Genomic DNA, 14370 nt, shown 5'->3' on the forward strand with positions numbered 1-14370 from the left:
CATTCAAATTACTGAAGGGTTTCTATAAGATTAATACAGAAGATATTTTTGAGAATAGGTCCTGGTAATGTCAGGACTAGGGGCCATCCATGGAAGTTTGGTAAGAGTGTGGGTAGCAAGGATGTTAGAGCTAGGTATTTTACTTGGAGAGTAGTAAATGAGTGGAATAAGCTATCAGAGTCTGTTGTGAGTGCCATGACTGTAAATGAGTTCAAAGTGAAGTATGATAGATGATGTGTGAATGTTGAATAGTTGTTCTCGACATGATGTTGGGCCTTCCTCGATGAGTCTAAGGACTCCTTGGAGTTGCCCGTAATAATAATAATAATAATATAACTGCCTCCTTATCACTAACCTCTAGTTTCCATATCATAGCAGCAATGTGTTTTGCAGTCTTTACAATTCTTGCAATACATCCTTAGAACTTCTACTGTCTCTTGACTGTTACTCCATTACCCAAAATCCATTAATTCATGATATGAAATCCAACTTCAGGAACTGAGTTCAAAAGTACAATACACAGCATTATTCCTGGACTATATAACATTAAAATATGGCATCCAGCTCATTCAGGCTTGTTGGCTAAGTGGTTGACTTGCCTGTATTCCAACTAACAAGCGGAGGTTCAAATCTAACCATAGGCATGCATGTCTGTGTTTGGTTGGAGTTGAATTTCATTGCTTGTTTGAAACTACTTCTGTTAATGGGACCTAACGTGCTTGGAAAAATGTTCCACATCTGGTCTCTAGAGCAGTGTTTCTGGACTATGTAAAATGAATAAATATAAATAAATGTGCTGCTGTAGCACAATTGGAAGAACAGCAGAACACTGCACCCTTTGATTGGAAAAGACCTGGTTTCAATTCTCATTGTGACAAGGGGAATCCTTATATGGGCTTTTTCAGTTGAACATGAGTTAGCCAATCTCAAATGGAGGTAGCAGGGTTTTTTGTCCTGGAAACTCAGGTTTTTCATCTGATGTACAGACATATCGGCATTTAGAACCCATGCAATTTACAGACAAAAAATACTGCTGTTGGTGATGATGGGTGGTAGATGGTGTTGATGGTAGTAGTGTCATAGTTGTAGAATTAGGTAGTAGTGGAGAGGGTGAGATGCATTTAGCGAAGTGGAGTACAGTGCTCTCCAACGATAAGTCCTTGGAGTCCACGGAGGTGTCACATAATAATAATAATAAATAAATATTTTTAATAATAACAAAAAAAATCCTCACACACACATTAGTAAGGCAGCACACAATCCGAACCTTTTATGGGTGGGAATCACATAAAAAAAAATCTGTCCAAACTACCAGCAGCCTATTTAAATCTGAAAGGACATGATGACAAGGAAAATTTGAACATGGAAATTAGAATTCTGATATGAACTAAAATTGAATAATAATAATAATAATAATAATAAAAACATTTTTCATTTTACCTGCATCTTCAACAGTCTGGAAAAGTCAGGAATAGCAAATACTTTTATACCATCCAGGGCTCCATCCAAAGTAGCACCACGAGCCAGAAGGATAAAGAACATTAAATACGGAAGAGTTGCAGTTACATAGACAACCTAAAAAATACAACCTATATAAAACACACACACAACACACACACACACACACACACACACACACACACACACACACACCACTCAAGTAATCACTTCATGGTCACTCTCACCAACTGGAGGGAGATTTGACACATTATTTATAATAACATCCTCTGATGAGATGATCAAATCCAAAACCCTCAATCCTAATGTGCCTTCTGTCACATGCTGCCTTAAGTAGTTATCTCTCAAAAACTCAAGAAACTCATTTTCTTTACTTCCAGTTGCTATCTTGAGTGAACGTGGTGAGTGAATGTATGCACCAAGAAATGTGAAGGATCTGTGGACTGTTTGGCTAAATGAGAAGAAGAAAAATGTCAACATATGTGAGAAGTGTCGGGGATAGGCTGGAGCGATTAGGCATGGAAGCAAATGTTGAGACCGTAGTGGATGAACTTCGACAGGAGTTCAGGAAAATGAAAAGTGACCTTCATCTTTTGCAAGAGGAATTGGAAGTGCTCAGTAAGGAGATTCTGGAAATTAAAACCGAGTTAAATGGGTTGAATAGAGAAATTAGGACTATGGAGATTACTCTAGCTGAAGTAAACAGAACAGGATTAAGTATGGGAGAGTCTTTGGTGATTGATGAAGAAATAAATAGTATGGGAGTGATTGGGAGTCAACAGAATAAAAGCACAAGAGGTCTAGAAAAAACGAGATGTCATGAGAGTGAGGGATTAAGTAAAAGTGTTAAGTAATGAAACTGGGAGAGTCATGCTGAATAGCATAGAAAATGAGACCATGAATGACTTGAATGAAGTTATGAGTGGTAAAATATATGGTGATTCTATGATTAAGGGTATGGAGAGCAGTATGCCTGAGGAGTGCTTGGCTGGTGGAACAATAGAGAGAGTGGCTTTAGCAATAAAGAGAGGGCATGATGAAGAAAATATGATAGTTATGGTCGGTACAAATGACCTGAGTGGTAGTATAAATCGGGTAGCAAAAGATTTAAGAACATTGTTAGATATTGTGAAGAAGAAAAGTGTCAATGGGAGGATAGCGTGTGTGCTGCCTCGTTTTGACAATTATGAGTTAAGCAGACAAACAATGATAATGAATGATATGATTGCAAGAATGTGCAAAAAAAGAGGTCTGGAATTTGTTGATGTCTGGAGTGTGTTTGAAGGCAAAAGACAGCTGTATCCAAGAGATGGGTTACATCTGAACATGGAAGATCATAAGCGACTGAAGAAGTGACTGTTTTCTGAACAAGTTGAAGTAATTGGGCAGGGAAACTAAAATTGAAAAGGTTGAGTGTAAGAGGGGGAAACTTAAGCAGTGACTGTATAATTGTTGATCCTTATTCGCAGAATAAATTGCAGAATAGAGGGGATAAAAATCAACATGGGACTACTGAAATTAGTGACATGTATATCAGTTCTATTCATTATCAACAAGGCTGGCTTGGTTGGCCGAGTGGTTAGCGCATCCATCCTCCAGCCAAGAGGCTGCGGGTTCAAATCCCATGTAGGCATGGATGTTTGTGATTGTCCACTCTGGGTCTACTACTCCCATGGGTCACCATGGGAGTAGTAGACCCAGAACCTCCTGCAATGGGAGACCTTCACCCTGCAGTGGGTAGAAATATAGGCTGAAAATTTATTTTGTTTATTATATATCAGTTGTAAAGCTGATACAAGAACTAAAGGAAATCTGCAATTTTTGTATACAAATGCAAGAAGCATTCGAAATAAGAAGGAAGAGTTTTGGGCACTGGTCAGTGAAATCTCACCAAAAGTTGTAGGCATTAGTGAGACTTGGCTGTCAGCAGATGAAGTTACTGGAATTGAATGTGATGGGTACAGTATTTTCAAGGAGGATAGAGAAGATAGAATGGGGGGGGGGGGGTACTGTTGATGATAGCTGATGAGTTCCAGCCAAAGAAAGTAGTATATCAAGATGATAGACATGTGAATGATAGTACATTTGAGGTGGTCTGGTGTGAAATAGTGACCAACGCAACCGAATATACAGTTGGTTGCTGCTATAGGCCAGGAGGGTATAGGGGATGATACTTAAGTCATGCATCAGCAAATTAGTGCAATGAGTACAGGATTAGTGATTATTATGGGGGATTTTAATTATGGTGATATTAATTGGAAGGAAGAAATATCAAGTGGCAAAAAGGAAATGGAATTCATACATATTCTACAAGATAATTACTTGAACAGCACATAATTGAAGGGACACGTGGTGTGGGAGTGTTGGACCTGGTCATTGATTCAGAGGCTATATGCATAAGTAAGGTGTCCTCGTTACCTCCAATCGGTGAGAGCGATCATGTGGTATTGACTTGGCAGGTTGCAAAATTTGTGGATTTCTCTCTAAGAAGGGGTATATACAGAAAGAAAGTAGCATATCAAGATGATAGACAGGCAATTATAACAAGCTTTGGAGTGAGCTTGCAGCAGTCCCTTGGCAAAACATACTGCATAGGAAAGATGTCAGCAGTGCATGGGATAAAATCAGTGGGTATCCGAGGAAGACAATATCAGATTGTGTCCCCATGGTCAGGAAGACAAACAAGGTAGGTGTTAGATGGATGAGTAGTAGTCTCAAGCTCGATCTGCAAAAAAAAAAAAATGTTATGGAGAATTTACAGGGAGAAAGGCAATCAGTACACCCATGAGAAATACAAGGCTCAAGCTAGGAAGGTTACCAGCATACTAAGAAAAGCTAAATCAGATTATGAGAAGACCTTAGCCAAGGAGATCAAGAGTAATCCCAAAGAGTTCTTCTGCTATGTGGCAAGTAAAATTAAGAATGACTTCGGAAGGATAACCTTAGTGGGTGCTGATGGTATTGAGGTGACCAATTCAGATGTAATAGAGTTACTGAGTGATCCGAGTGATCACTTTTCAAAAGTCTATCACCCAAGTGAGAATATCTCTGTACCTGTAGCAATAACTAATGTGAGAATTGAAGTTAAGAAATCACAGGTACTTAGTATATTGCAAAATTTAAATGCGAACACTGCTGTAGGTTTAGAGTGAATATCAGCTTGGGTGTTGCGTGAATGCGCAAAAGAATTGTCAACGCCTCTAACTTGGTTATTTAACTTAAGTTTGAACACCGGTATGGTCGATAGGGAGTAGAAGGAAGGCAAAGTAGTTCCTTTGAATAATGACTCTAAAACTGTGGTAGTTGATTACAGACCAATCACCATCTCGGGAGTGGTGGTAAAAGTATTGGAAAAGTTGGTCAAAGACAAAATTCAAGAATGGGTGGATCAGGATATGATACTCTATAGGGGCCAACATGGTTTTGTTAAAGTTCGATCGTGCCTTAGCAATTTATTAACTTTTTTATAATAGAATGACTTCAGAGTTAAACAAAGGAAATGGCGAGATGGTGGTACTTCTGGATTTTGCTAAGGCTTTTGACAGGATACCCCATGGAATACTGTTGCACAAATTGGAGCAGATGGGGATGGATACTAAACTGGTGATATGGATAGGAGAATGCCTCGGGGAGAGATACCAGAAGGTGGTGTATGGAGGAGCAGAGTCCAGGATGAGACAGGTGACCAGTGGTGTGCCTCAGGACTCTGTGCTTGGGCCATTGTTTTTTAATTTGTACATAAATGATATAGGAAATGGCTTAAAGGGAGATATTCAGTTGTTTGCTGATGATGCAAAGTTGGGTAGCGCAATAAAAAATCAAGCTGATGTTGAGAGTTTGCAGGATGATTTAAATAAGCTGGCAAAATGGGCAAAAGGTAATGGTATCAATTCAATGTGGAAAAGTGTCAAGTTATGCATTTTGGGATTAAAAGATTACCAGCTGTGTACTACATTGATAGAACAGTACTCCAAGAGATTGATGAGGCTAGGGACTTGGGGGGGGGGGGGGGGGAAATAGGGAGATGAAGTTCAGAGGACACATTACTAAAGTGTCCAAGATGCACACGGATTACTTGGTTATTCCCCTTTATAAGGCATTGATACTTCCACATTTGGATTACTGTGCTCAAGTCTGGTCACCTGGATTCCTTGGAGATGAGGAGGTTGTGGAGAGGGCTCAGAGGAGAGTGATTAAGTTGGTGAGTGATTTAAAAAATGCTCCCTACATTGATAGATTGGGAGCTTGTTGATTGCAGAGGTTGGTTAATAGGCAGAGAAGAGAGGATATGATAGAAACATTTAAATTACTATAAGGTTTTTATAAGATTGATGCAGGGGGAAATGTTTCAGCTGTGTGATAGTGATGGAAGAACAAGAGGTCATCCGTGGAAATTACGGAAAAGTATGGTTAACAAGAGTGTGAGAGGATGAGGATTTTCACCTGGAGGGGTGGTGAATGAGTGGGATGTATTGTCTGACTCAGTTGTGAGTGTCTGTAAATGAATTCAAGAACAGATATAATAGATGTTTTGATAGTTTGGGTCTCCAGCAATGAATCTACTGACTCCATGGAGATACCCATAATAATAATAATAATCTTGTCATCTCGATTTATATGGCCATAATTAAAATCACTGATAATGATCACAATTTTCCCATTTGGTTGGCTAATTTGCTTATGCATTTCTTACCCTCCATATTACAAGTTTTTGTAACACCTACCGATGTATTTCATTCTATTTACTTCTATCACACACCATACTATCTCAAAACCATTACCACTATGTTGAAAGTTTTTCCATTTGTTTATACTATAAATTAAGGATGCCAAGAAATTATATTCTTGGTTTAATCCTTTATCCAAGTGTAAGCAAACAAAGTTTGCACGTGAAGTAACTTCACGACTGGCAAATCAGATATAGAGACTAATGACTGCACATCACTTGCTTTAGTATCCCATAATGCAAAGTGCATATCCTGACAGACATGTATAATGCTATGCATTATGGGAAGAGTCACTATCCAGACTAGTTTCACTATATAAGTGAAGGGGAAGTCTCCAAAAACTCAGGCGATCCCCAGATCACACTAAACACAGGAAGTGCAAGCGACCCAAAGGATCATTTTACTCAGCATAGCCACCCTGACAGGCCACCTTGCCAAGGAGAGGAACCCTCAGCAATGGCTCTGCCCAATGGCATGTCCACCTCACCACTGAGCAGAGCCATAATCTCAGCAGCAGTCCTACTCAGAAATAAGCAAAGACCTGCCCCTCAAGCAGAGCCACTCATATCTCAGCACAGCTACCACTTAAACATTAAGAGCATCAGTGGAAGCCAGACTCAGAAGTGATACCAAGGTTGAAGTAATGCAGAAGTCATATTTCAATGTACAAGTGGCCAAAGATTAAACCAAGTTTTGGATACATCCTTGTGATTCTGATATAATTGTGATATAATTCCTTGTGATTCTGATACAGTGGAGAGAGCGCAAAGGATAGTGTTAAAAATGTTATCAGAATTGTGGAAAAGTGATTATAAAGACAGATTGAGAATTTTTTGAGAGGGGTGCTTAAGGGTCAAAGCTGTATAACTGAAAGGAGACCTCCACATAGCTTTTAAAGGAATGCGGAGAACCGACCAGGGCTTCTGACATAATGTCCAATCCTCACCTTCTCGTGGTGCACCCTGATGGATATCTACTTGGATACTGAACGGACGAGGATGGGCTGGCAATTTGGGATTTAGCCGACCAAATTGTATTCTTATTGGTTAAATTAAACCAAAATATAGAATGATAGTACAACATGACAAAATTTCATGCCGGCTGGGGCATCGGCCGGTTAAACAAGCCCCCGTTGTTTTCGCCAGGGAACCAGGGCGAACAGCGAAAAGTCAGCTACTGGAATAAATCTGAAAATAAACCCCAACTCAACATTACCAGAGTTAAAGATCGGTACTATCAACGTAAGAAGCCTGAATGGCAAAGAAATGGAGCTAGCTGAGAAATTAGACAAGTACCAGATCGACATAATAGGGGTGACTGAAACAAAAAAGACCAAAACTGGTGAGATCTTTCTGAGCAATAAATACAAAATGTTATATTCAGGCAATGACAATCAAGGAAAAGAAGGAGTAGCCATAGAATTCAACACAAAATACAAGGCTAATCTTCTTGAATGGCAGGCAGTCTCAAGTAGAGTAATGTGGGCTGGGGAACTGGACAATGGGGAACTGAGAATGGGGAACTGGACAATGAGACTTATTTGTGCCTATGGTCCCACAGAACGTTCTACTAAGGTAGAAGTGGAGGAATTTTTTGAGGCTTTAGAAAAAGCAACTGACACAATGAAAAATGAAAAGTTGGTCCTTGTTGGGGATCTAAATAGCAGAGTAGGAAATGATTGTGAGACATACAAAAATATTTTGGGAAAATTTGGAGAAAAGAGCAAAGCTAATAATAATGGCATATATCTGTTGGATTTCTGCTCAGGACATGGACTGGTCATTACTAACACCATGTTCCAACATAAAAATGTGCACAAATTCACATGGAGAGAAGAGGCTAGGAATAAGAAAAGTCTCATTGACTATGTTATTGTTGATAGTGATGTTTTCTCGCTGGTGCAGGACACCAGAGTGTACAGAGGATTTGAAATCGGAAGTGATCACTATTTAGTCTTGAGCAGGATAAAATTGAATTTCATATTGAAAAGAATAACATGTAAGAAAGTTTTAAAGCGAATAAAAGTTGAGCAGCTCTCAGATGTGAACTGTAGACTAAAATATACAAAGATTATTGAAGAAAAAATGAAAGAGTTTGAGAACAGGAATCAAACCATGGAGATTCAGTGGCAAACTCTGAAGAAAACATTGATTGATTCTGCCAGAGAGGCATGTGGTGAGGATGTCTGTAAGGATAAAAAAAAATCAGAACTCCCTGGTGGACACAGGAAGTTAAAGAGGCAGTGAAGGAAAAGAAGAAAGCATACCAAAAGTTCCTGGCATTTAAGTCAGCTTGTGCTCTTAGAGAATATAGAGACAAATGCAAGAATGCTAAACACTGTGTAAAACTAGCTAAACAAAAGTCATGGGAGGACTTTGGCAAGAATATAGAAAATAAATATCAAGAAGGTGGCAGAATATTCTGGAGGTTGTTGAAGAAGCTTAGGAATAAAGGAAAGAGTGCTGTAAAAGGAGTTAGAGATGATAAAGGTTACATGAAAACAGGAGAAAAAGATAATCTTGAAGTATGGAGTAATTACTTTGAAAAACTGCTAAATGAAACAAGCAGTGATGACAGCACAGTGGTAAAAAACACTGACCAGGCATGCAGTCAGGAATACATATCCATACTTGAAGTAGAAAAAGCCATCAAAGGCTTGAAATGTGGAAAGGCATCAGGAGTAGATGATATTCGACCAGAAATGCTGAAGTATGGTGGTATAAGAGTCTTACAGTGGCTGCACTGCATTGTTCAGAAAGCTTGGACAGAGGGACGAATTCCCGATGATTGGAGTAGAGCTCTCATAGTACCCATATATAAAAAGGGAAATAAAACTGCATGTGAGAATTACAGAGGTATTTCCCTACTGAGTGTTCCTGGCAAAATCTATGCAAGTATACTTGAGAAACGGTTGAGAAGAATTGTGGAAGAAAAGCTTGGTGAAGAAGAAGCTGGATTCAGGCCAAATAGAGGCTGTCAGGATCAGATCTTCACTTTACGACAAATAGTCGAGAAAGCATGGGAATATAACAAAAATCTGTATTTAAGTTTTGTCGATCTGGAAAAGGCATATGACAAGGTGCTAAGAGAGAAGCTATTCAATATGCTGCAGTTATATGGTGTGAATGGGGCATTATATCAAGCAATATTTAGTCTTTATTTGAGTTGTAATTCAGCAGTTAGAATTGAAGGAAGTACAGGAAGATGGTTTAATGTTAAATCTGGTGTGAGACAAGGATGTACATTATCCCCTCTGTTATTCATTATCTATATGGATCACATTATGAAGGAAAGTGGTATTAAACATGATATCAAAATTGGAGATGTTAATGTCAGCTCTTTGCTTTATGCGGATGATGTTATACTTCTAAATAAATCTGCTACAAGTCTGCAAGATTCTCTGACTAAATTGAATAGCTGTTGTAATAGATTTGGTATGAAGGTCAGCAATAAAAAGACAAAGACAATGAAAATAAGCAGAATCATTGAAAATGTCAACTGTGTTGTGAATGGAGAACCTGTGGAACAAGTAAAACATTTCAGCTATTTGGGCACAATTTTTACTGAAGATGGTAAATTAAATATAGAAATAGACAACAGAATCAGCAAAGCTGGTATGGTGGGAAGTCAATTGAATAAATTCATATGGAATAAGAGAGAAATTAGTTAGAACACTAAATTAGCTGTATACAAGACAGTGTTCAAACCAGTTTTAACTTATGGATCTGAGAGCTGGGTCAGAAGTAAAACACTTGACCAAAGACTAGAGACCACAGATATGAGAGTCCTGAGAAAGATTATACGCATGAACAGATGGCATCAATGGCAATATCATATTAAAAACGAGGATATTAGGAAAGAACTTGACATTGTCAGCATCCAGGAATGCATTAGCAGAGCTAATCTCAGGTGGTATAGTCACTTAAATAGAATGGGAGAGGAAAGATTAGCAAAACAAGTGTTCTCTGCCAGGTTGACAGCAAAACGACCCAGAGGAAGACCAAGATATAGGTGGATTGATATGGTACAAAGTGCCTTAGATGATAGAAATATAAGATCTGATATTGTTGGAGTCTTGACAAGTAACAGACTGATTTGGAGGAAAATTGTAGATAGGAAATTAATAATGATGTAATTTTTTTCATATAGTACAATCATATCCTGTACACCCCTTGATGATGATGATTGAGAATTTTTCAATCTGTCTTTATAATCCATTTGTCATTTATCTCTACTCCCACTACCAACTCCTTTGCTTGCTTACTCCTCATATCCAATGCCTATCATTATCCAATTTACCTCCCAGAAAATAAACCTTGTACATCTTCTCATTTACCACACCTCTAATAATCGACTCATCATACAATACCACCTCACAGGTATTTCATATCAACATCATCTGTTTTCATCTTCACTCTTCCATCCACAACTGCAATTCTATTGATTTCACTCCACATCTGTCTCAATATTGCCTCATCTTCATCAACTCAGCTTTCTAATCCTGCATCCTTTTTTGCTATCACTCACTCTCGCTATTTTATCACCATTCACACACACTTTTTTTGCTGTCAGCCCCACTCACCACCTGAATGTTAATTGCATTGTTTTTCAATGTCATTAATGCCCACTTTATCATCAATTTCACTCTGTTTTTTCAACATCATTATCACCTACTTTACAACAATCTTCAGGACACACGCAATTTACAGACAAAAAATACTGTTATTGGTGATGATGAGCAACAGATGCCATTTATGGTAGTAATGTTGTAGTTGAAGAATTAAGTGGTAGTGGACAGGAAGAGATGTATTTAGTGAAGTAGAGTAGTGTGCCCTCCCACGATGAGTCCTTGAACTCCCTGAAGGTGTCATGTAATAATAATAATAATAAAACTCTTTTCCTCGCTATCACATCCACACAGTCTTCAACTGCTGTGTAAGTTAGAATGACACGTTCCGTACTTATATTTAAACTATTTAAATTCACACAAGAAATGGAACATAGAAGAATGCAGGCATTTGGAGAGACTCGTTTTCTGGGTAAGTGAGTGTTAGGGCAGGGAATGTGGCAGAGAGCCTCCGTAGTTCAATCAGTATAGACGAAGCCCTGGGTTTGATTCCCATCAGTGATGTGAAGAACCTTTATCTGGTCCCTTTTGACAAAAGGTGAGTTAGCCGGTCTCATACTGAGGTAGGGGGGTTTTTCACCTAGAAATTCAGGTATTTTGTCCCCCAGAACAGGCAAACTGGGGGACAAAAGACTGTAATCCGTGAACACATGCGGATTACAGTCCTGAATACATCCCAACCATATGCCGGTCCTGAGCCCGGATAAAATTGGGGAGTTGGGGAAAGCAATGGTGAACTACCCTGTCAAAATCTCACCAGGAGTATTTTGTGGGAAATACCTACAAAGTCACCTACGGTCAGAAACGACTGAAAGGGAAAATCAGATCAGATCAGAATGTGGCAGGGATGGTCACATGTGGGGAAATAGTGACTTGAGAAATGAAATGTTGTATACATATTGCACAGTAAAGTGAAGTATGCAAGGAGTAATAACAGCTATATGAATACAGTAATACCCTGCCTTACAATGCTTCACTTTATAATGATATGCTCACATGACACTTTTCAAGTATGACTAATGCATTATGCAATGCTGCACTTCACACTGCAATTTTAATGACGTGATGCTACCATAAATCCATCAATGCACAGTTTTCTTATATAATTTGTTTACAATGTCATTTCTCAGTACATCTCTTTATATTTTGGTGTTTCACACTGTGAATTATAAACTGTTTTAGCTATTATTTTATTTATTATTGTTGTCAATAGTGGCAGATAAAATTCAAAGTAAGAGTGCTGTTGCTTTCAATAAAAAGAAGAACATGCATAAACCTGTTACACTGCATAATAAGATTAAAATTACACTGAGATAGTCCATAGGCTAAACTTACCTTACACATGTTGTTAGATTTGTTTAAAACAAATCTTATATTACTAGTATAGTGAAGAGACCAGCATTACACTACACTATACTAGTAATTTTAAGATATTAGTAATTTTAAATGGTGTAGATTGATGACCAAACTGGTCTGCTTGTGTCCTTACATCAAGCTATTCAGAATAATTGTTTCACTTGCAAAAATTATTCTGAATTATCTGTTTGCCTATCTAACAGAAATAAATGTTTTATTGACATCGTTTATGCACATATGACCACTTAAAAACATTAAAGCATGTGTGTGGGGTGGGGGGGGGGGGATAAGAGGCATTCATTCACTATACAATAAAATTCAATATATGACAGTGGTCTGGAAACCCATATGTTGTATGACCAAGGTATGCCTGTTCTGCAATGCACTAGTTTTTCTGTATACAAAATATACAAAAGGTCACGGGCATTAGGAATGAAGGGAATGAGTTTGTGGTAATGATTGAGTCATCTCTAAAAAGATTATTGATATCACTGAAACTTGAAACTTAGCTGAGGAAGATGTTCTGACAGGTATAGAAATTGAAGGGCATAACATATTTCAGCAGGATAAAGAAAATAAACATGGTGATGAAGTGTTGCTCATAATGAGAGATGAATTGTGTCCTCTCAAGGTAGAAAATCAGAGAAGAAATGACATTAATGTCTTTAGTGCATAGGGGTGGCCAACCTATGGTGCATGCAGCCAAAGTAGTGCATTGCATGATTAGAAATGGTGCACTGAACCCTAGAGAAAACTTTTAAAAAAATTTGTATACGATTTATATATTTATATATAAATTTGTATACGATTTATATGCATATATATATGCATATATATATACATATATATATACAGTATATAAACACACAATTAACCTACCACTGAATTCCAGAGTGCACCTTTATTATACTTGTTTGATCTTGAAGCAACAGGCACAAGTAAATGCTGACATGCTTCACCAGTTACTCAATCAGTTTACAGCTGACTCTTGTGTAATAATGTTCGATGAACTTCTGATTTGATGTGAGCGAACAATTCTGTGATTTTGAACTTATATGTTTTTATTAACAGTTCTTTAAGCTTAAGATAAGATTTCTGTTTTCATGAAGGCTTAATATAGTTCTGTAAATTTAAAAATAAATTTTTCATTTTGAATGCGTATGTCAAGTTCTTTCCCGCTCCCCTAATTTGCTGATTACTGAAACCTGCAATTATTCGGTGTATTTGTATATGTGTGTTTTTATGTTTTTTTTATACAATATCTTTCCTTTTTATTTACATATAATAGGTTTATTCCTAAAATTTAACTGATCATCAGCAAAGCTTTTGTAATGAGGATGTTTGGGTTGTGTGTGTGATTGCCAGCTGATCAACTGTTTTATGGCAGGAAGCGATCTCGTATTTCATTTTACATAATATATTATGAGAGAGAGAGAGAGAGAGATGAAAACTCTCTATGAAAAAATATATATGATTTTTAAACTTATAGAACTTTATTAGGCCTTCATGAAAACAGGAATCTTATCTTAAGCTTGTAGAACTGTTTTTGAATGTTAATAATGTTTAAAATGATAAAATAATTTAAATAAATTATTTAATAATAAGCTTTAATTTTTGAAATAATTTTTTTTTTTTTTTTACAGTCAGTTACCCATTACTTTGCAAAAGAAAATGAGCAGAAGAAAAGCAGAAGGTGATAGCAAGTGCCTGTTTAATGAACTGTGGGAAAATGAGTTCTTATTTATTGCAGGAAAACCGTTGTACATTGTTTGTGAAAGCACTCTCTCAGATAATAGAAGACATGATCTTAACAGACACTATAGAAAACATCAAGCTGAATTAGAAGAAAAACTGAAGTTAGTTCCTGGGTCTGAGTTGTGGAAAGGATATGTGGTTAAGAAAAAGGAAGAAATAAAAAAGAGACAAAATATATTTGTGAAACGAACTTGTGAAAGTGTGGCAATGCTGGAGGCATCTTATGAAATTGTCTTTGTGTTGGCTAAAAAACACAAGCCTTTCTCTGATGGAGAGGAAGTTGTTAAGCCCTGTCTTGAAAAATTTGCAAAATGTCTTGTTGATAAGAATGTTGAAAGAAAAGTAAACCAAATTGCTCTGTTCAAGCAAACAATTACAAGATGCATCAAAGAACTTTCCCATGATGTTACTGAGCAATTGAAAGACCATGTTCATGCTTGTTCTTTT

The 14370-nt window shown here is 37.5% G+C and overlaps 1 protein-coding gene across 5 annotated transcripts in view; it reads right to left on the minus strand.

The window, feature by feature from the left end:
* The window catches only part of LOC150106709 (sodium- and chloride-dependent glycine transporter 2-like), a 626004-nt gene that overhangs the window by 357985 nt on the left and 253649 nt on the right, over positions 1-14370 (minus strand). For 4 of the 5 annotated variants that reach the window (XM_090393293.1, XM_090393295.1, XM_090393296.1 and 1 more), the window contains one exon: positions 1441-1575. The exons of the other annotated variant lie outside the window; for it this stretch is intronic. In XM_090393293.1, coding sequence (XP_090249419.1) covers positions 1441-1575 — 135 coding nt within the window. The remainder of the gene's footprint in view (positions 1-1440; positions 1576-14370) is intronic. 5 annotated transcript variants of the gene reach the window in all.

The sequence above is a fragment of the Typopeltis vanoorti genome, chromosome 5 (assembly GCF_054136105.1).
Source record: "Typopeltis vanoorti isolate ZY-2024b chromosome 5, IOZ_Tvanoo_1.0, whole genome shotgun sequence".
In the NCBI taxonomy this organism is placed as follows: domain Eukaryota; kingdom Metazoa; phylum Arthropoda; class Arachnida; order Uropygi; family Thelyphonidae; genus Typopeltis; species Typopeltis vanoorti.